General features: G+C 40.6%; 1 protein-coding gene across 2 annotated transcripts in view; it reads left to right on the forward strand.

The window, feature by feature from the left end:
- Positions 1 to 3,823: 3,823 nt before the first annotated feature.
- Positions 3,824 to 17,539, forward strand: part of Erlin1 (ER lipid raft associated 1) — a 41,476-nt gene continuing 27,760 nt past the window's right edge. Inside the window, exons 1-6 of one of the 2 annotated variants that reach the window (XM_040744087.1) lie at positions 3,824 to 3,904; positions 4,143 to 4,266; positions 5,816 to 5,897; positions 10,816 to 10,862; positions 11,969 to 12,030; positions 14,889 to 15,014. In XM_040744087.1, the coding sequence (XP_040600021.1) occupies positions 4,154 to 4,266; positions 5,816 to 5,897; positions 10,816 to 10,862; positions 11,969 to 12,030; positions 14,889 to 15,014 (430 nt within the window). In that variant the 5' untranslated portion in view covers positions 3,824 to 3,904; positions 4,143 to 4,153. The remainder of the gene's footprint in view (positions 3,905 to 4,142; positions 4,267 to 5,815; positions 5,898 to 10,815; positions 10,863 to 11,968; positions 12,031 to 14,888; positions 15,015 to 17,539) is intronic. The other variant, XM_013116977.3, reaches the window with a different exon arrangement.

The raw sequence follows: 17,539 nt of genomic DNA on the forward strand, positions 1-17,539 counted from the left end.
TTCTTTGAATCTCTACTTATTACTAAGAGGCAGATTGTAGTATGACAGGCTACTGTGGATTGAGAAAATGTAGAAGGCTGTATGATACGAGAGGAGCACAAAGAAGTACGCTGTGTGTGCGCACATGCACGTGTGTGGAAGCCAGAGGTGTAATTTTCAGGAATACTGCCCCACTTTTGAGAGAGTTTGTCCTTGGCCTGGAGGTTACCGATTAAGCTGGGTTGAGTGGGCTCTGAGCCACAGGTATCTTGTCTTTGCCTACCCACTGTTGCAAATTACAGGTGCCTACCACCATGTTGCAGAATATTTGTTTACACTGTGAAGATGTATCTTTGCCAAGGTGCCTTCTGATTGGTTTAATAAAGAGCTGAATGTCCAGTAGCTATGCAGGAAGAGATTAGGTGTGACTTGTGGAGACAGAGAGGACCTTGGGAAGAAGAAAGGCAGTCACCAGCCAGACAGAGAGGAAACAGGAAGTGCAAGATGGAAGAGAGGTAACACCAGGTGGCAAAGCATAGATTTAAAAATCTGGGTTAATTTAAGTTACAAACGCTACTTGAGACAAGCATAAGCTAAAGCCCAAGTTTTTGTAATTAATAATAAGTTTCCGTGGCATTATTTGGGAGTTGCTGGTGGGATAGAGAAAGACTCATTACAATGGTGCCCAACCTCCAGGCACATATTTCTACATAGGGCCTTAGAAATCTTTAAAAAAGAAAAAGAAAGAAAAAACCAACAACAACAACAACAACAAAAAACACACTGCTTCCTAATAACCTAATAACCTAGTGCTTTTGGCTTATAGAAGCTAAGTAGAGACAGCTCGGTCTCAGCAAATTCCCAGAGCTGGGGCAGGTAAACACTGCTCCTGGCGCGTACCATGGGCATTAGGCTCAGCTCTCACAGACCTAAGTGGGACTGAGCCAGCTACCAGGGCACAGCCACACCACAAGGGGAGAATTTAAGGCTCAGCTCAGTTAGTCAGAGAAGGCGACAGGTGTGCAGTAAGCAAGTCCAGCCTGGAAAAACCTCCAAACAGGTACAGTAAAAATGGGTATAGAAAAAAATAGTTTAAAAATAATAGGGGCTGAGCCGGGCTTTGGTGGTACATGCCTTTAATTCCAGGACTTGGGAGACAGAGGCAGGTGGATCTCTGTGAGTTCCAGGCCAGCCTAGTCTACAGACAGAGTTCCAGGACAGGCTCCAAAGCTATACAGAGAAACCCTGTCTCAAAACAAACAAATAATAGGGGCTGGAGAGATGGCTCAGAGGTTAAGAACACTGGCTGCTCTTCCAGAGGTCCTGAGTTTAATTCCTGGCAACCACATGGTAGCTCACAACTATCCATAATGAGATCTGGTGCCTCTTCTGGAATGCAGGCGTTCATGTATCCAGAACACTGTATATATCATAAATAAATGAAAATCTTAAAAAAAAATAAGCTGGGCAGTGGTGATGCATACCTTTAATCCCAGCACTAGGGAGGCAGAGACAGGTGGACCTTTGTGAGTTCCTGGTCAACAAAGCAAGTTCCAGGACAGCCAGGGCTACACAGAGAAACCCTGTCTTGAAAAACAAAAGAAAAATAAAACAGACTTACTGGAAGTTTATTAACTTCCTCACTGTAATGTTTTTCCCTAAGAGGTGCTAATACTACTCTGTATTTAAAAACATTAAGATCGAATCATTTAAACTGATGACATAGTCCTTCCATCCCCATTTTATTAATGCTGTCATTTTCCTAGTCAGCCAAGTCTGAATGCTTGGAGTTGTCTTTTGGTTTTAGTTTGAAACAAGGTCTCACTATTAACCTAGCCTAGTTCAAACTTGCCCTTGCCTCAGTTTCCAAAGTCTGTTACAGATATATATGTACATGGCTATCTTCTGTTTTTAAGTTATCAAGTATCAATGTTTCTTTAAGATGGCAACTCTATGCCTGTCATTTGAATGATGCCAGGCAAACTCTGGATTCAGTAGCTCTAGAGTCTGGATGTTCTTAATAATAAACATTTATTGGGTACTTGTTGCTCAGAAGATGTTAGCCTGCATGGAAAGGTCAGAAAGAGTTTTGGTTTTCTGTTGTTTTAAAACAGGTTATCCCTGCACAGACCTATGCTGACAAAGTTAGCTTCAGACTTCAGCACTACCCCTTCCTCTCTGTCCCCAGCTAGAATGTGACCTCACCTGGCTGACGTGAAAGTAACCCAGGCTAGTCAATAAAGGTGTTTATCTCAGAGTCTGAACGTTTAATTATTGTTTATTTTTTGGCCAAGTAGTGGTGGCACACTTAATCCTAGCACTGGGTAGGCTGAGGTTGGGGGATCTTTTTTGAGTTCAAATTCAACCTGGTCTACAGAGAGTTCCATCAAGTTCCAGGACAGGATCCAAAGCTACACAGAGAAATCCTGTCTTGAAAAAACAACCAAACAAGCAAATAAATAATCATCAGTACAAGGGTTTGCCATAGGTCCATTTTGATGGGGCATGACTGGAGCGATGTTAGCACCATAACTTTGGGCCTGTTGTTCTTTGTTTCCCAACTTCCTGTCTCTCCACTCCCAGTGAGACTGCTTTCTGGTATTTTCCTGCACCGGAGTTCAAAAATCCTTCCAACCTTGTCCAGTTGTCTCATTTCTGCCCTTAATGACGTGGGATGTCCTTATTTCCCATGTATTCAAATATCTCTAAACTCTACCCTTTTTCTTTTCCTTTTTGTAATACACGCACATGGTGTTTGTTTTTCCCTAAAGTATACATACAGATTATTATTTTTGTGCTTGTTGGTGTGTGATGAGGAGATCAGAGAACAACTTCATGGAGTCGGTCTCCACTTTTCACTTCTACGTAGAATCTAAGTATGAAATGAAGTTATCAGGCATGTCCACAAACACCTTTCCCCACTGAGCTGTCTCATTAGGTTCACATTGGTGTGAAACTTTAAAATTCTCAGTGAGAAAAAAGTTTCAGGGATCTGGATAGGTGGCTCAGGTTAAGAGCCCAGGCTGCACTTCCAGAGGACCCTGGTTCGATTCCCAGCACCCATGTGGCAGTTCACAGCAGTCTGTATCTCTAGTTCCTGGGGATCCAATGCCCTCTTCTGACTGCTGAGGGCACCAGGCACACGTGATGACATGCATGCAGGCAAAACACCCATATAAATACAAAGTCAGTCTCCTTGCCATCCATTCTTCCGTCAGCAGAAAAGTGCATCCCAGACTTTAATCTGGTTCTAGCCTAGCCTACCATACTTTCAGCCACACCAGCTTCATGGAAAAGCAAGCGTTCACTGTTCATTTTGGCCCGACAAGTCAATCCCTATCCCCACTCTCAACGTAGAGTTTCTGGGTGGCCTTCAGAAAACACTGGTGTAGCGTTCCGGCACAAAATACTCAACCCAAGCTTCAGTGATTAACACAGATCCAATAGCTTCCTCCACTGAACTCAAACCCCTCTTTCCTCGAGACTGGTCTGGTAGTTTTCTTAGTACAGGATGTGTACCTGCAGAACGCGGGTACCTGGCCAGTTAGGCTAGGTACAAACCACAAAAGGATGAAGGGACAACCCCTACACTGAGGGGTTGAGTCCTCGGGCCGGAGCGCCAGAATTAGCCCCGGTCTCAGGGATTAATGCCAGACGACTTCAACCGCACGCGACCAAGGTGTTAGGAAGCACCGCGCTGGATGCGCCTAGGCCAATTTTGTCCCGCCCGCTCACCGTCTCACGAGTCGCGGGCGGGGGCTGCGTCGCCTGCGTCCCCGCGCAGCCGCAGTGCCGGGAAGGTGGGCGGGGCCGGCTGTTGGCAGCAGTTGGCGGGGCCGGGAGGCGGCTGCACGTGCGGGCGGGGGCGATGCGTCACTGACCGGTGAGGCGCGGCTGCGGGGTCGCGGTTCCCAGGGTGCCCGAGGTCAGGGCCGTACCCTGTTGGAGCCTTCCGCCGGGGGAGCCGGGGAAGGGGTGTCACGCCGTGCGCCGAGCCCGGGCCGCCGGCGCGGGGGCTGGCGAGGGGAGCGCAGGCTGAGGGAGAGCGTGGGGCCGGCGCGCGGGGCTTCCCGCCTCAGCCCGCGACCGGACGCGGGCTCTCCGCAGGGTGGGGACTGGCCTGTCACTCAAGGGACTGAGGGTCCTCTGCTTCCCATGCCCAGGAGGAACAAGGATGAATATGACTCAAGCGCGGGTTCTGGTGGCCGCGGCGGTGGGGCTGGTGGTGGTCCTCCTTTACGCCTCCATCCACAAGATCGAGGAGGGACACCTGGCCGTGTACTACAGGTGAGCGCCCCGCGGGCCACACAGAGAGGGTCCGAGGGTCGCAGGGGAGGCTGGAAGTTGCTCCTCTGCGGCGTCCGGGGAGCGCTTCCAACCCTAGGAAGTGGTTTCATTCCAGCTTGTTGGGAAGTAACCTTTGGCCGGGCACCTTCAGGTGTCGGGCAGCGTGGTGCCGAGTTCGTTTTGTGCAGAGGTGGAGACTCCTTAGGAGGGAAGGAAGTTGTCACTGCAACCAAGATGACTTGATTCTAACTCGTTGTAGTCCGTACAACTGCACAGGTGTTTGGTTTGCCAGTGTAGATGCTTTTCGGGATCTCTGGTCCTTACTATGACATTCTCCCTAAGTTGCTGGGTTTTTTTGTTTTTCATTAAAAACCTCCCAGTATCTGATTATGTCTCCCAAAATCTTAATGACCATGACAGTGTTATGTCCCTAAAGTCAAGAGACAAAAATCACATCTCCAGGCCACCTTTCTCACTTTTTCCAAGTCAAGGTGAGGAAGAGTGTGGTCTGTGTTGCGGTCTGGTTGACTTGACATAGCTTCTCTTCGGTATGAGCTACCGCCTGCATCTTTTGGTATAGACTGATGAGTGAAATCGGGATAGTAGTTTATTTAGAAAAAAGTGGATTTCTGCTTATTTCCATCAACCCCCACCCCAAACTGGTATTTCTACTTTTAGATCCATCCTGAGTCCTAGAAAAAGTACGATTTTGGTGGTATGCCTTAACAGATGGAATTCTAACATAAGAAGTGCCAGCTTGGACCACATTTCCATCCAGTTTGTCATTGTCCTTCCAACAGGGAAACCACAAAGAGCTACTACTCCCCCCAAATAATTGTGACTTCCCATCCCGTTTGTACATTCAGGACAAGGATCAGTGTGTGAATTTGCTGTTCATTGTATAAAATAGGACTTTTTTATGTATTTGTCCCTAAACACCTATTCTTCGTAATTTCCAGGGGATGTTTTCATAGTCCATATAGTCCAAGATTTGATGAACAAATGTGTATCTCACCTATGCTGTCAACCCTCCTGCCATCCATCTTTCCATCTGTTGTTTTGTTTCCTTTATACAGAAACTCTGTTCCCAGGATTTTAATGATATATTAAAAGAATCGATAGCCTCATGAAGTTTGTTTTCCTCTTTTTTTAAACTTAGTGATTAGATGTATTGTTTTGACTTGGCCTCTTGTCATGTGTAATTAAGATACCTTAATTGAAAGTCATTAGAGTTTTTCTATAAGTATTTGTCAGAAAGCTAAAGACCTACCAGAGAGGATCTGGGCCCAAGAGCAGGGCTAGAGACCCAGAGGTGTGGTTGGTAGAGCTTATGAAACAAGGTGCAATATGGGCAGTTGACTTTGATATATTTTCACATTTTTAAATGTGATGGATGTTTTAAGTAGCAGTTGTTAATATTGAGCAACTCTGTTGTAAGGCTAGTAGGTTAGTAACATTTGTAATAGTGAATGTTTATTATAGCATTTTAGAATTGGGAAGAGAATTTCTGTTACTTGCAGTTTTGTCAACCAAAACATCTTTTTTGCAGGGGAGGAGCCTTACTAACTAGCCCCAGTGGACCAGGGTATCATATCATGCTGCCTTTCATTACTACGTTCAGATCTGTGCAGGTGAGTGACTCCTAGGGATTCCAGATAGACGGGTGTGACAGGAGTTACCACACTTGTGGGTGGAGATGGATTTCCTTATTGCTTAAGCAAATGTTGGTATTTACTTAATGTGGAGTGAAAGTTCAGAGTACAACTGTCCTAGCACAGGCATTGATTTCAAACCTTCTTGCCTTGAAATGAATTAAAAGTGTGCATTAGGCAGCTTGTCAAGACTGACTTCTGCCATCTGTGCAATGGTGTTAACAGGATTTCTGTTACTTCAGTTAAAATAAAAGTAAGAATTGAGAACACAATTAGGAATATAAATCAGTGACTACTTGGTTTAGAACTGTTTGGTTTCCATAGAGGCAGGCTCCTAGGCTACTGTTAACATGGAGGAATGAATTTTTATACTCAGCTCACATTTTTGCCTGGTGCATTAAATACAAATTTATGAGGAACCTGAGTGCACATGGTACTTTGATAACATTTTAGAATATTTGAATTAAGTATCTGGTTCTTGCATAAAGTATCTTGGCCACAGAACATAGTTAATAAATATAGTTTGATATAACAAGATGGCAAAATAGGATTAGTCCCTAACTAATTTTGCAAACTCGGTGAGATCATAAACCTTTGAATTCAGTTTTATCTACCATCTGCTACAGATTTTTCAGGAAACAGGAAAAGTCACTGTTATTAATATTATCACTTACATTTCCAGCTTTCTGCTAAGTAAGAGTAATCATGAATGCTAACTCTCCCTTTTAGGGCTTGTGTCTATTGAAGTGAAACATGGTAAACATGGTGGTCTTTCTCTAGTCACAAAGATTCCAAGATTGGCTTCCAATATTTTATTCATACTTTTGAGGTTTTTTAAAATTTAAAACCATATTTTATATATGATAATATAGTTTATATATTAAGCAGCACTATGATAGGATGAATTGATACATTTTTAAATTATTTTTACTTTATGTGCATTGGTGTTTTGCCTGCATGCTTGTCTGTGTGAGGGTGTCAGATCTTGAAGCTACCTACAGACAGTTGTGAGCTGCCATGTGGGTGCTGGGAATTGAACTCTGATCCTCTCGAAGAACAGTCAGTGCTCTTAGCCACTGAGTCATCTCTCCAGCCAGAATTGATACAGTTTTAAACAAAAGAAAAAAAAAAGAAAAGAAAAAGGAAATGTGTTAGGTTACAAAACTTCTGCCCTAGAAAAACATTTTTTATATTATTTTGTGTCAGTCTGAAATGTACCCGGTGACTAGTAATGTCTACTTCCTACCACGCTTTCTTCTTCCTTCTTGTCTTGGTTAATGCCGTCACTCGTGTTCACCATCTCCTCTTCTTTCTGCAGCCTTTGTAGGTCACCCCAGTCTCTTTCCTCTTCTGACCTTAGCTCCCCAGCAACTCTTTAATCGTCTGGAAGTTAGCAACAGCATCATCAGACTCAGATACGGTCTTCTTAAGTCTTGTTCAAAGCCAAGAAAATCTGTCTTTGCCTTCCTGAAACTCACTGTTAAGAAGTATGGTGCAGCAATAACATGAAGTAGATATAGATAAAAATAGTAAATAGATTTTTAATTATATGTATGTAGCAGATGTGTAATAAACCATCAGAGATGAAGTGAAATTAATAAAAAGATTTCAACATAAACTATTCTAATTTGCATGTTTAGGTTATTAATTAATTAAAAATTAAATTTTAGAGTCAGTGTAACAAAATAGGAATTTTTTTTTTTGTTTTTTTTGTTTTGGTTTTTCGAGACAGGGTTTCTCTGTATTGTTTTGGAGGCTGTCCTGGAACTCGCTCTGTAGACCAGACTGGCCTCGAACTCACAGAGATCCACCTGCCTCTGCCTCCCGAGTGCTGGGACTAAAGGCATGTGCCACTAACACCTGGCAGAATGTTCTTTCTTGTGTTAAAAAAAAGTAGCATTCTAGGCAGGAATTGCATTAATAAAACTTTTTAAAGAAACTTTATTTTATTTTTATTTTATATTCATTGGTGTTTGCCTGCATGTGTGTCTGTGTGACAGTGTCAGAAGCTCTGGAACTGGCGTTACAGTTAGTTGTGAACTGCTATGTGGATGCTGGGAATTGAACCCAGGTCCTCTGAAAGAGTAGCCAGTGCTCTTAACTGCTGAGCCATTTCTCCGGTCCCTTAAGAAACTGAAACTTTTCTTAAGAACAGTCATAAATTTGTGTTTTGGGATTTGGGGAACAAATTGGGAGATTCAGTTCTATTTAAACAAAAGGTATAACAGAATTGATAATTGAAAGGACTAATATACATGAATGTGAAATTCCATCTATAAGATACGTAGACAAAGCAGTACTTAGAGAAATTATATAAAATCCTTCAGCCTTTATACACTTTGTAAACATTCACTTTCCCCTCTTGTGTTTTTTTTGAGACGTGGTCTACTGTTTAGTTCAGCCTAAACCCAAACTTGCAATTCAGTCTCCTGAGGGCTGTGATTACACATTGCCACCGTAATATTACTTTCATATTGGGAAAATAATTAGGTGTGTAGAAGCACATAGGATAGGATATTAAATTGAAAATTTATTGTTTAGTTCCTAGTTTTTCTTGTTGAAAGTTGGCACAGAATAATGAAAATTGCCTTAATTTAATGCTTTGAAAGAAATAAAATCTTCTCCCTCACTCTGTCTAGAGTTATATCTGATAGCCGCATTACACTAATCTCTCAACCAAAGAATTAAATGTTATTCTTTCTGTGCTGCAACTGTATATTCAGCCAATGATCACATCTTTCCTTTATTATGCCTCCAAGATTGACAGCTTTCAATTTTCATGGCTTTGCTAACTTATCCTAGACAGATTACTTGTTTAGCTTCCTAGCTGGTTTTCTTGCCTCTCAGTAAGCTGAATAACAACTGTGTAACATGATCAGAGGAATTAAGGAACACACCCTTTTCCCCTCCAGTGCTAAGAGATCAACTGTAGGGTTTAAACCCAGAGCCTTGAACATTCTCGGCAAGTCTCCACCACTGAGCCTTTGTCTTTTGTATTTTCTTTCCTCAGATTGGGCCTTGCTATTTCTCAATGTAGTCTGAAACTTGCACTCCTCCCTCCTCAGTCTCCCTCACAGCTGGGATTATGACCACTCCCTGCTCTGACAGTTCTTTTTGATAGGTTCGTTTTATGATTGTATATAACATGGCTTAGAGAGCACTTAAACTGTTCAGCAAGTATTCAGGGCCCTCAACCAATATCACTGTGTTCTTTTCCAGAATTTACTCCTCATCTGAGTAATGCCTTCTGTTTCAGGCAAACCAGTCTGCTCTGGGTGTGCACTGCTGTCTTCTGCTGTGTGTATTTGAATAGGACATTAATGGAACTTAAGATGTACCTCTTAAGTTTCTCCACTTCCAAATCTGTCTTCTTTTTTTGTTTGTTTTTTCCAAGGTTTCTTTGTGCAGTCTTCGCTGTCTGGAACTCTCTTTGTAGACCACAAAGAGATCCACCTGTCTCTGCCACCAAGTGCTGGGACTAAAGGTGTGTGCCAACACCACCTGGCTAGATCTATTAATATTTAACTTTGGAGATCTTTTCAATGTTTTTATTTTTTAATTTATACATATTTGCTGGGTACTATGTTGTGTCTTCAAAGGCCAGAAGAAGCATTGAATGTGCTGGAATGGGAGTTACAGGCAGTTGTGAGCTACCTGTGTGGGTGCTAGAAACTAAACCCAGATCCTTTGAAAGAGTGTTAAGTACTTTTAATTGTTGAGCTATCTCTCTCTTTCTCTCTCTCAAGAGCTTTTAAGACTAGTATTTCATTCCTTGTAAAAATACCTAAGAGTTCAGTTTATATTGTTATTTTTGTACTTACTGATAGGTTTCTTTGTAAGAATTTTATGCTAGATTGTGACTTTTAGGCAACATGGACCACATTCCATAAAATAGCATATTTTCCATGTTTAACAAGGTATAATGTGTCCAGAATTTACTGCTGACCTATTTGAAACCTTAGCATACACAATCGGAGTTCATTCTGATACAAAGAAAGGTGTGATGTGGCAAAGCAATTAATAATGAGATTATTGGTTCCCTAAGGAGGAAGCAGTATTGGTGTTGGCACTTACATTAAAAGGCAAACTGAACAGAACATGTGAGAGAGCAATAGGTCCTAAAGCAAAACATTGACTGTAACTTTGCTGTCGAGTTCAAGGGTGGCTTTGGTTCATAAAGTATTTGTGTGCAAAAATAGTTACTTATCATCACTGTGAACAGTAATAGTCAGGAATCAAAAGTTCCTTAGTCATAGTGTCACTTGTAAGTGAGCTGTGTAGTTTGCAATCTCAAGCTCTAGGCAATAAGATATTTAAGAAAGCATTTTCCTGTCTACTAGTTGATAGGATATTGAATATTTCCTAGTGCATTTTGAATCCACCCTTTCTTATAAAACATGTAGTACTCAAGTCTTTGTAGAGAAATGGCTAGCTCAATAGCTGGAGGCTGAAGTCATGGCTGAGCTCTCTTGTATTTACTAGGGGCAGCTCTCTAAGAGGGGTTTTTTCTGCGATCAACTGGGTGTGTTTGTTTGTTTGTTTGTTTGTTTGTTTGAGACAGGGTCTTTGTATTCCTAACTGTCTTGGAGCTTACTGTGTAGACCAGACTGTCCTTGGATTCACAGAGATCTCCTGCCTCTGTCTCCAGAGTGCTGGGATTAAAGGCATGAAACACTATGCCTGGCCAGATCAGCAGTATTTTGTAGGATTTTGTTGTTGTTTGTTTGTTTGTTTTTTGTTTTGCTTTTCAAAACAGGGTTTCTCTGTGTAACAGCCTTGTCTGTCCTAGAGCTCTCTCTAGACCAGGCTGGCCTCAAACTCACAGAGATCCACCTGCCTCTGCTGGGATTAAAATCATGCATGCTTTGATGAGCTATTTTTTTTTTTTCCTTTCCAGACAACACTACAAACGGATGAAGTTAAAAATGTGCCTTGTGGAACAAGGTAAGCTTCCTTCTTTGTTACCCATCACCCTTTATTTTCTTTAATTCTGATGTTTTTAGAGCAGTAGTCACTTGAGAAACCTGTGTATACTTGTTGTTTTATTTTGTTTTTGAGTCAGACGGACTCTTATTATGTGGCCCTGGATGGCCTGGGACTTAGTATGTAAACCAGGTGGTGTCAAACTAGAAACAGTCCTGCTGCCTCTGCTTCCCAAACCCTGAGATTATAGGTATATGTCACCATGCCTGGCTAAGACAATTCTGTATAGGCATGACAGCAACAGAGATTTTTGTGCTATGAGTTACTTGGATGAAATTGCAAATGGGAGCATTCCATTTTAGGGTATTGAAAAGAGTGGAGTTTTAGAGCTAGCAGACTGACTGTATATTAGCATTACTACACCTGTGTTACTATTTTAATTGACAGGAAAATGAAGCAGAAAGTATACACTTCACATAACTCTTGCCTTCTGCTGGTACCTTGATTAGCTTCTCTAAACTTAGTTCGCTAAAGTCAGGGAATAAGACCTATATTACAGTTATTGTAAGAATTTGAATTTGTGTATGTGGCCCAGAACTTGTCTCTGAATTGATGCTCAATAAAAGATTACTTAAGACATAATTGTTCCACTTCTCTTTATAATGTTAAATGTCATCTAAATGAGAGTTTCTGAGTCCGTAGGTCTTTAATAGAATTTATGATTTGAATCAAGTCCCTGAGTAATGCATTTGGTCTAATGACTTCTAAGAATTGCTGCCCTAAAAAAGGCTGAGGGCAACAAAGGAAACAAACAAAGCTTTGATATCGCTAGAATATACTTACTACATTAAATTGTATCAAGTGAAGAGAGTGAATTACGAGGCATTCTTTAAATTGCCTAGTTTATATGACTTAAAGTATTGCTTTTACAAGAGGGACAGATACATTTTAAAAGTGACCACACTCTCTTATGTTTTAAGTTAATATATTAAAGTTCTCAGTAGGTTTTAAGTTAGATTGTAAAGATCTCCCCTACATCTATTTATAACTTTTTAATAGTACTTTACTGCTTTTATTGTGACTCTGGCTCATACTTCTTCTGTTTTTCTTTGTTCATTTGTTTTTAGTGGTGGGGTCATGATCTATATTGACCGAATAGAAGTGGTTAATATGTTGGCTCCTTATGCAGGTATGTTACCTATCTGCTGTATTTGTACAATTATAAACAGGGAATTTGTAACTGAGGAAGGAGCAGGAAGGTACTTTTTTTTTTTTTTAAGTTTTACACCTCAGTGACTACTGATGAATAGAAAAGAATAATCATGAAAATATTTCCAGGAAATAGAGGTAAAAACATGTCACAAATCATGGATAGAATTAGTTTTCAGTAATCTTATGAGCTACTCCTCTCTCAATTTACTGTTTTTAAAAGCAAGTGTTTGCAGAAAAAGTAAGTGGCATTGTATGCAGTTATGGTGAGGAAGAATTTCTTTGTATCCTAAAGATCTATAACTATTCAATTTCCTTGAGTCACACTCATATGTCATTGTAGAAAAATATTTTTCTAATTGAGAATTGCCATAGCTTGAGGCAGTCTGAAAGTCTGAAGGTTAAGAAAGCATTTTCATAGTAAAAGATAAACTCTCACAGAGATAAAGTGAATACATGTTCTTTAAGAACAGGCCTGTGGAGGGAGATGGCTCAGTTAAGTGCTTGGTATGCAAGCATGAGGACCTGAATTGAATCCTCAGCACCAAAGAGCTTAATTAGTATAGTGTTGTGCATGTATAATTCCAGTGCTGAAGCAGAAGCAGGAAGATCCCTGAGGTTCAGTGGCTAGCCAGTCTAGCCTAACTAGTGAGAGAACCAAGAATGACACCTGAGATTGGTTTGTGGCCTGTGTGAGTGTGTGTGTATGTACACACTCACAGAGGTCCATGTGTATCACATGTACATAAACACAAGAAACTTAATTGCAAGTTTTGAGTGTCTGGTCTTCATCCTTATTAATGAATTGGCATGCCAAGTAAACCAATGCCATGTGTTTCACAAGAGCATTGAAAAAGTGAAATGGCAGCCTCTGCCTTTACAGTGTTTTCATTGTACTTGAAAAGACATGATAGGAAGGGGAAAACAGATACTGAAGTGTAGGGTCATGAAGTTTCACATCACTTGTACAGACACAGATCATGGAAAGATTTCAGAGCAAAGAGTTGCAAGTATATTATTGTCAAATGGTTTTGAATGATATTTTTAGAGGTTATTTTCATGTTTTTTCATCAGCCTTCCATATCTGTGGCTTATGGGTTCATAGCTTCAACCAAGCACATATCAAAAATATTCAGGGGAAAAACGGAATCTATACTAAATATATAATGAACTTTCCCCCTGCCATTATTCCCCAAACTGCACAGTGTAATAACTATTTATGTGGTAAATTATATTGTGTTAGATATTGTATAATCACCTAGACATGATGAAGTAGATAGGTGAATATGCAGTTTATATGTAGATACTACTCAGTTTAGTATAAGAGACATAGACTTCTATAGATTTTAGTATCTCCGTAGGGTCTTGGAACCGATTGCCCCCCCCACACACACACAGATGTCAACAGATGGCTATGTGCTCCCTGATTACAAATCACTGGACTGGATTATAATTCAGAATCAAAGTTGGTGGCTCTCTCTCTAGACACAGGCATACTGCTAGATCACTAGTTCATTTGGAAGATGATGAAGCTGTATTTAGAAGTTACTTATCAACAACTGTTCCCATTAACTATGACTAGAATCCAAGGCCAGTGGAGCAAGTATTTGGGTGTGAAAATAGATGCAGAAGGCAGTGTATTTTTTAGGTAGAACATAGGTTTCTGACATGTTCTGGTATGTACCTTTGGGGATATTTCTGAAAGTTTTGGTTCTTAGTTTCTTAAGATGGAAAATTGGGGAGTGGGGTAAATTAAGCACCAATGTTTATGTCACCTGATGTAAAGTCTAGTAAATGTTAGCTCTTTCCCTGGTATCTGGAGACTTTAGTGTAAGCCTTTAAAACTATGCTTGAAGGTCTGGTCAAGTAAAAATCACCTTTTAAAAAGTTATACACATTTTATATGTTTTAAATTACATATGTCTGTATTTGCAGCAGCTTCCTTTTATTCTTGCTGTTCTTTGGTTCAGTCTTTATGTCTTGACTAAAGTTTTGCTTTGCAATAATTGCTTATACTTTCCTGTTTCTCAGTTCATCTTCACACTGCTGCACAAGTACACATCTGATTGTGTCATTCCTTCCTTGGTGTTGACAATCCTTTCCTTAGTGTGAAATGTGAAGTCTTCTGTTAATGTTGTAAAAATAAGAAAATGTTAAACAGAACTGACCCCCTGGAACCTAGTGACAGAGATGGAGGAGTGATGAGCAAAGGGGTCAAGACCATGCTGGTGAAACCCACAAAGACAGCTGACTGGAAGGGGGGGGAGCTCTTGAACCCCAGACTGATGGCTGAGAGGCCAACTGGGGACTGATCCAGACTCCATGAATGTAGTGTCAGTGAGGAGGCCTCAGAAATCTCTAGGGCCTTGGATAGTAGATTAGTGTTCACCATGGCATACAAATGAACTTTGGGAGCCTATTCCACATGGAGGGATGCTCTCTCAGCCTGGACACATAGGGAAGGGCCTAGGTCCTGCCCTGGATGAAATGACAGACTCTGGAGATCCCCCCAAGGATGGCCTCACCCTCCCTGGGGAATGGTGTGGGGATTGGGCTGGGGGGAGGTGGAGGGGCAAGGGAGGAGAGTTGGGAAAGGAAGCTGGGATTGACATTTGAAGCATGCATGTTTCTAATTTAAATAAAAACATATTTTTTTAAAAAAGAAAATGTTAAATTGAGCCCACGAAGTGTAAATCTGTGAGTTGTGATTTATGTTTTCACTATTTTGTTGATACTTTTCCTCATAGATAACATGTCACTTTAACTTTCTCATTGCTGAATTTGAAGATGCTTGGGTCATTGTTGAGTAAAACAAATATGGGTTGTATTCTCCTTCAGTGTTTGACATTGTGAGGAACTACACTGCAGATTATGACAAGACTTTAATCTTCAATAAGATTCACCATGAGCTGAACCAGTTTTGCAGTGCCCACACACTTCAAGAAGTTTACATAGAATTGTTTGGTAAGTGTTAATTTGTTTTAAATATATAAGTAGATAATAATTAGAAATCTTATTAACTTAAATATTGATGTTGTAATGTTAGTAAACCTTGGGTCATTTGAGCATTTTCTCTGAATTTTAATAGAGCAAGCATCTTTAAAATACTTTGTTTTTATCTAGTGATAATTTTTTCTCTGTCTCTTTCTTTTTGAGATACCGTCTTTTATATATATCCCAGACTGACCTCAAACTTAACAGGGATCAATCTGCTTCCACCTCCCAAGTGCTGGGATTAAAGGCATGTACCACCTCACCCCACTTAAATGATAATTTGTAATATAAAGAATTAGAAAATCACCAGGCATTGGTGGCGTACAACTTTAATCCCAGTAGAGTACTAAGGAGGCAGAGGCAGGTGGAGCTCTGTGAGTTTGAGGTCAGCCTGTTCTAAAGAGTGAGTTCCAGGACAGCAAGGACTGTTTCAAGAGAGACATGTCTCAACCAAAAAAGACAAACAAACAAAACAAAAGAATTAGAAAGTCTTTATTCACATGCTATATTTTGTTTTCATTATATTTATTAAAGCTTAGAAGTATATGTTTGGGAATATGCTGGTTAGTTGTATATTTGCTTGACACAAGCTAGAGTCATTTGGGAAAGGGGACCTCAATTGGGAAAATGCCCCCACACTATTGGTGATGCCACTCCTAGGCTCAAGGTCCTGGGTGCTGTATAAAAGCAGACTGAGTCAGCCACTAAACAGTGCTCTTCTGTAGTTTCTGCTTCTTTTACTGCCTCCAGGTTCTTGCCCTGCCTTGACTTCCTTAGTGATGCTGTTGTCTGTGAGATGAAGTAACTCTTTCCTCGTTGCTTTGGGACATGGTGTTTTGTCACAACAGTAGACACTAAGACAGGGGTGCTTCTTAAGATGCACTTCCATGCAGTTGAGATTCAGGATTTGTTAGGAGGACAGGCAGGACCTGGCATGTAGTTTTATTCACAGCCATGACTATTACACATAAAGGATACAGATTAAAAACTAGCAAAAGTTAAAGGTATAATGATAAAGTCAAAAGGAAACCACATATAGTATCCTCTCATAGTGAAGTCACACAGGATGTGATTAATTCCCTTAGTAACACGGTACAAGCACATATCAAATGTTTACTGCTGGGCAAACTCCTTAGCCACTCAGCACCTAGAAATTTCACTGGGGTTTGATCAGATAGACACCCTCTGCCAACCTCATGACAAACTTCTAGGTTTCCTAAGGAAAGCTAGTGTTCAGCACAAACTGCTTTGTATAAACAGGCACAGTGTGGCACCGTTTACCTGCTCTGGCATGGTGTTGGGAGTCCTATCCAGATCCAAACTTCCAAGTACAAAGGGCTACAGTAACAGGCCTTCTGTAAAAGTTTTCACTTGAGGCAATGAACTTCTAGCCAGGGAATTGGGATTGTGGCCTTCGGTATTCACCTCTCCTTCCTAGAATTCTTAGTTTATTTCTCAGATTGAGGTATGGGAATGGGTAATCAAAGTTTACCAGTTGAGGTAGTAACAAGATGGCTCAGAGAGTAAAAGGACTTGCAATCAAACCTCAGTTTAATCCCCAGGCTCCACATACTGGAAGAAGGGAGCCAACAACCCACAAAATAAATAAAATGTAATTAAACCTATTGCTTTCTTTTGATGATTGACAACTGCTACAATGCCAGAATTGTCACATCACTGGTTGCTTTAGTAATGGTGAAGATATCATTGAGGTGATTAAAAATTATCCATGGTAAGATCAAGTAAAGTTACAGTTTCCTAATGGTCTAACTTACCTTTGTTTCAAAGACTTGCCTCTCTTTTAAAGTTTTTGTTTTTTTGTTTTTGGGGTTTTTTTTTTTTTTTGGTTTTTTTTGAAACAGGGTTTCTCTGTGGCTTTGGAGGCTGTTCTGGAACTTGCTCTTGTAGACCAGGCTGGCCTCGAACTCACATTGATCTGCCTGCCTCTGCCTCCCGAGTGCTGGGACTAAAGGCATGTGCCACCAATGCCCGGCTTAAGTTCTTTTTTTTAAGTCTGAATTGATAGTAAGGTGGTAATCAACAGAAAAGACTTTTAGTTATTTGGGCATTTATGAGAATCAAGATACATAGGCCACATGTGGTAGCACATTTATAATCCCAGCACCTAGAAAGGTAAGGGTATTGTAAGTTTAGACCAATCTGAGCATAAAAGGAACAAGGATGCATTAAGAAGCTGAAGACTCAGTTCCTTCCTTTACTCAAAAACTGTTTTTAGCCAATAATTATTAATCTAGTGAAAGTGTAAGTTATCCAATAAATGCAGTAATCAAAAGTTAAGCGGAACTTACTGAATAGACATTTTTGGGGGGATGAACTTAGAATGGCTATCATATTTCTTCCTTAATAGGTAATTTCTCAAAAAAAAGAGTGGTTCGTACTCACCTCACCCATACTTGATGTACACTTTATTTATCAAGATGCTTAAAGCTCTGAAAGAATCAGGCTGGAATCACGGTCTCTCCTGACTGGGTTTG

This window comes from Mesocricetus auratus, unplaced genomic scaffold (assembly GCF_017639785.1).
Source record: "Mesocricetus auratus isolate SY011 unplaced genomic scaffold, BCM_Maur_2.0 Super-Scaffold_4256, whole genome shotgun sequence".
Lineage (NCBI taxonomy): Eukaryota > Metazoa > Chordata > Mammalia > Rodentia > Cricetidae > Mesocricetus > Mesocricetus auratus.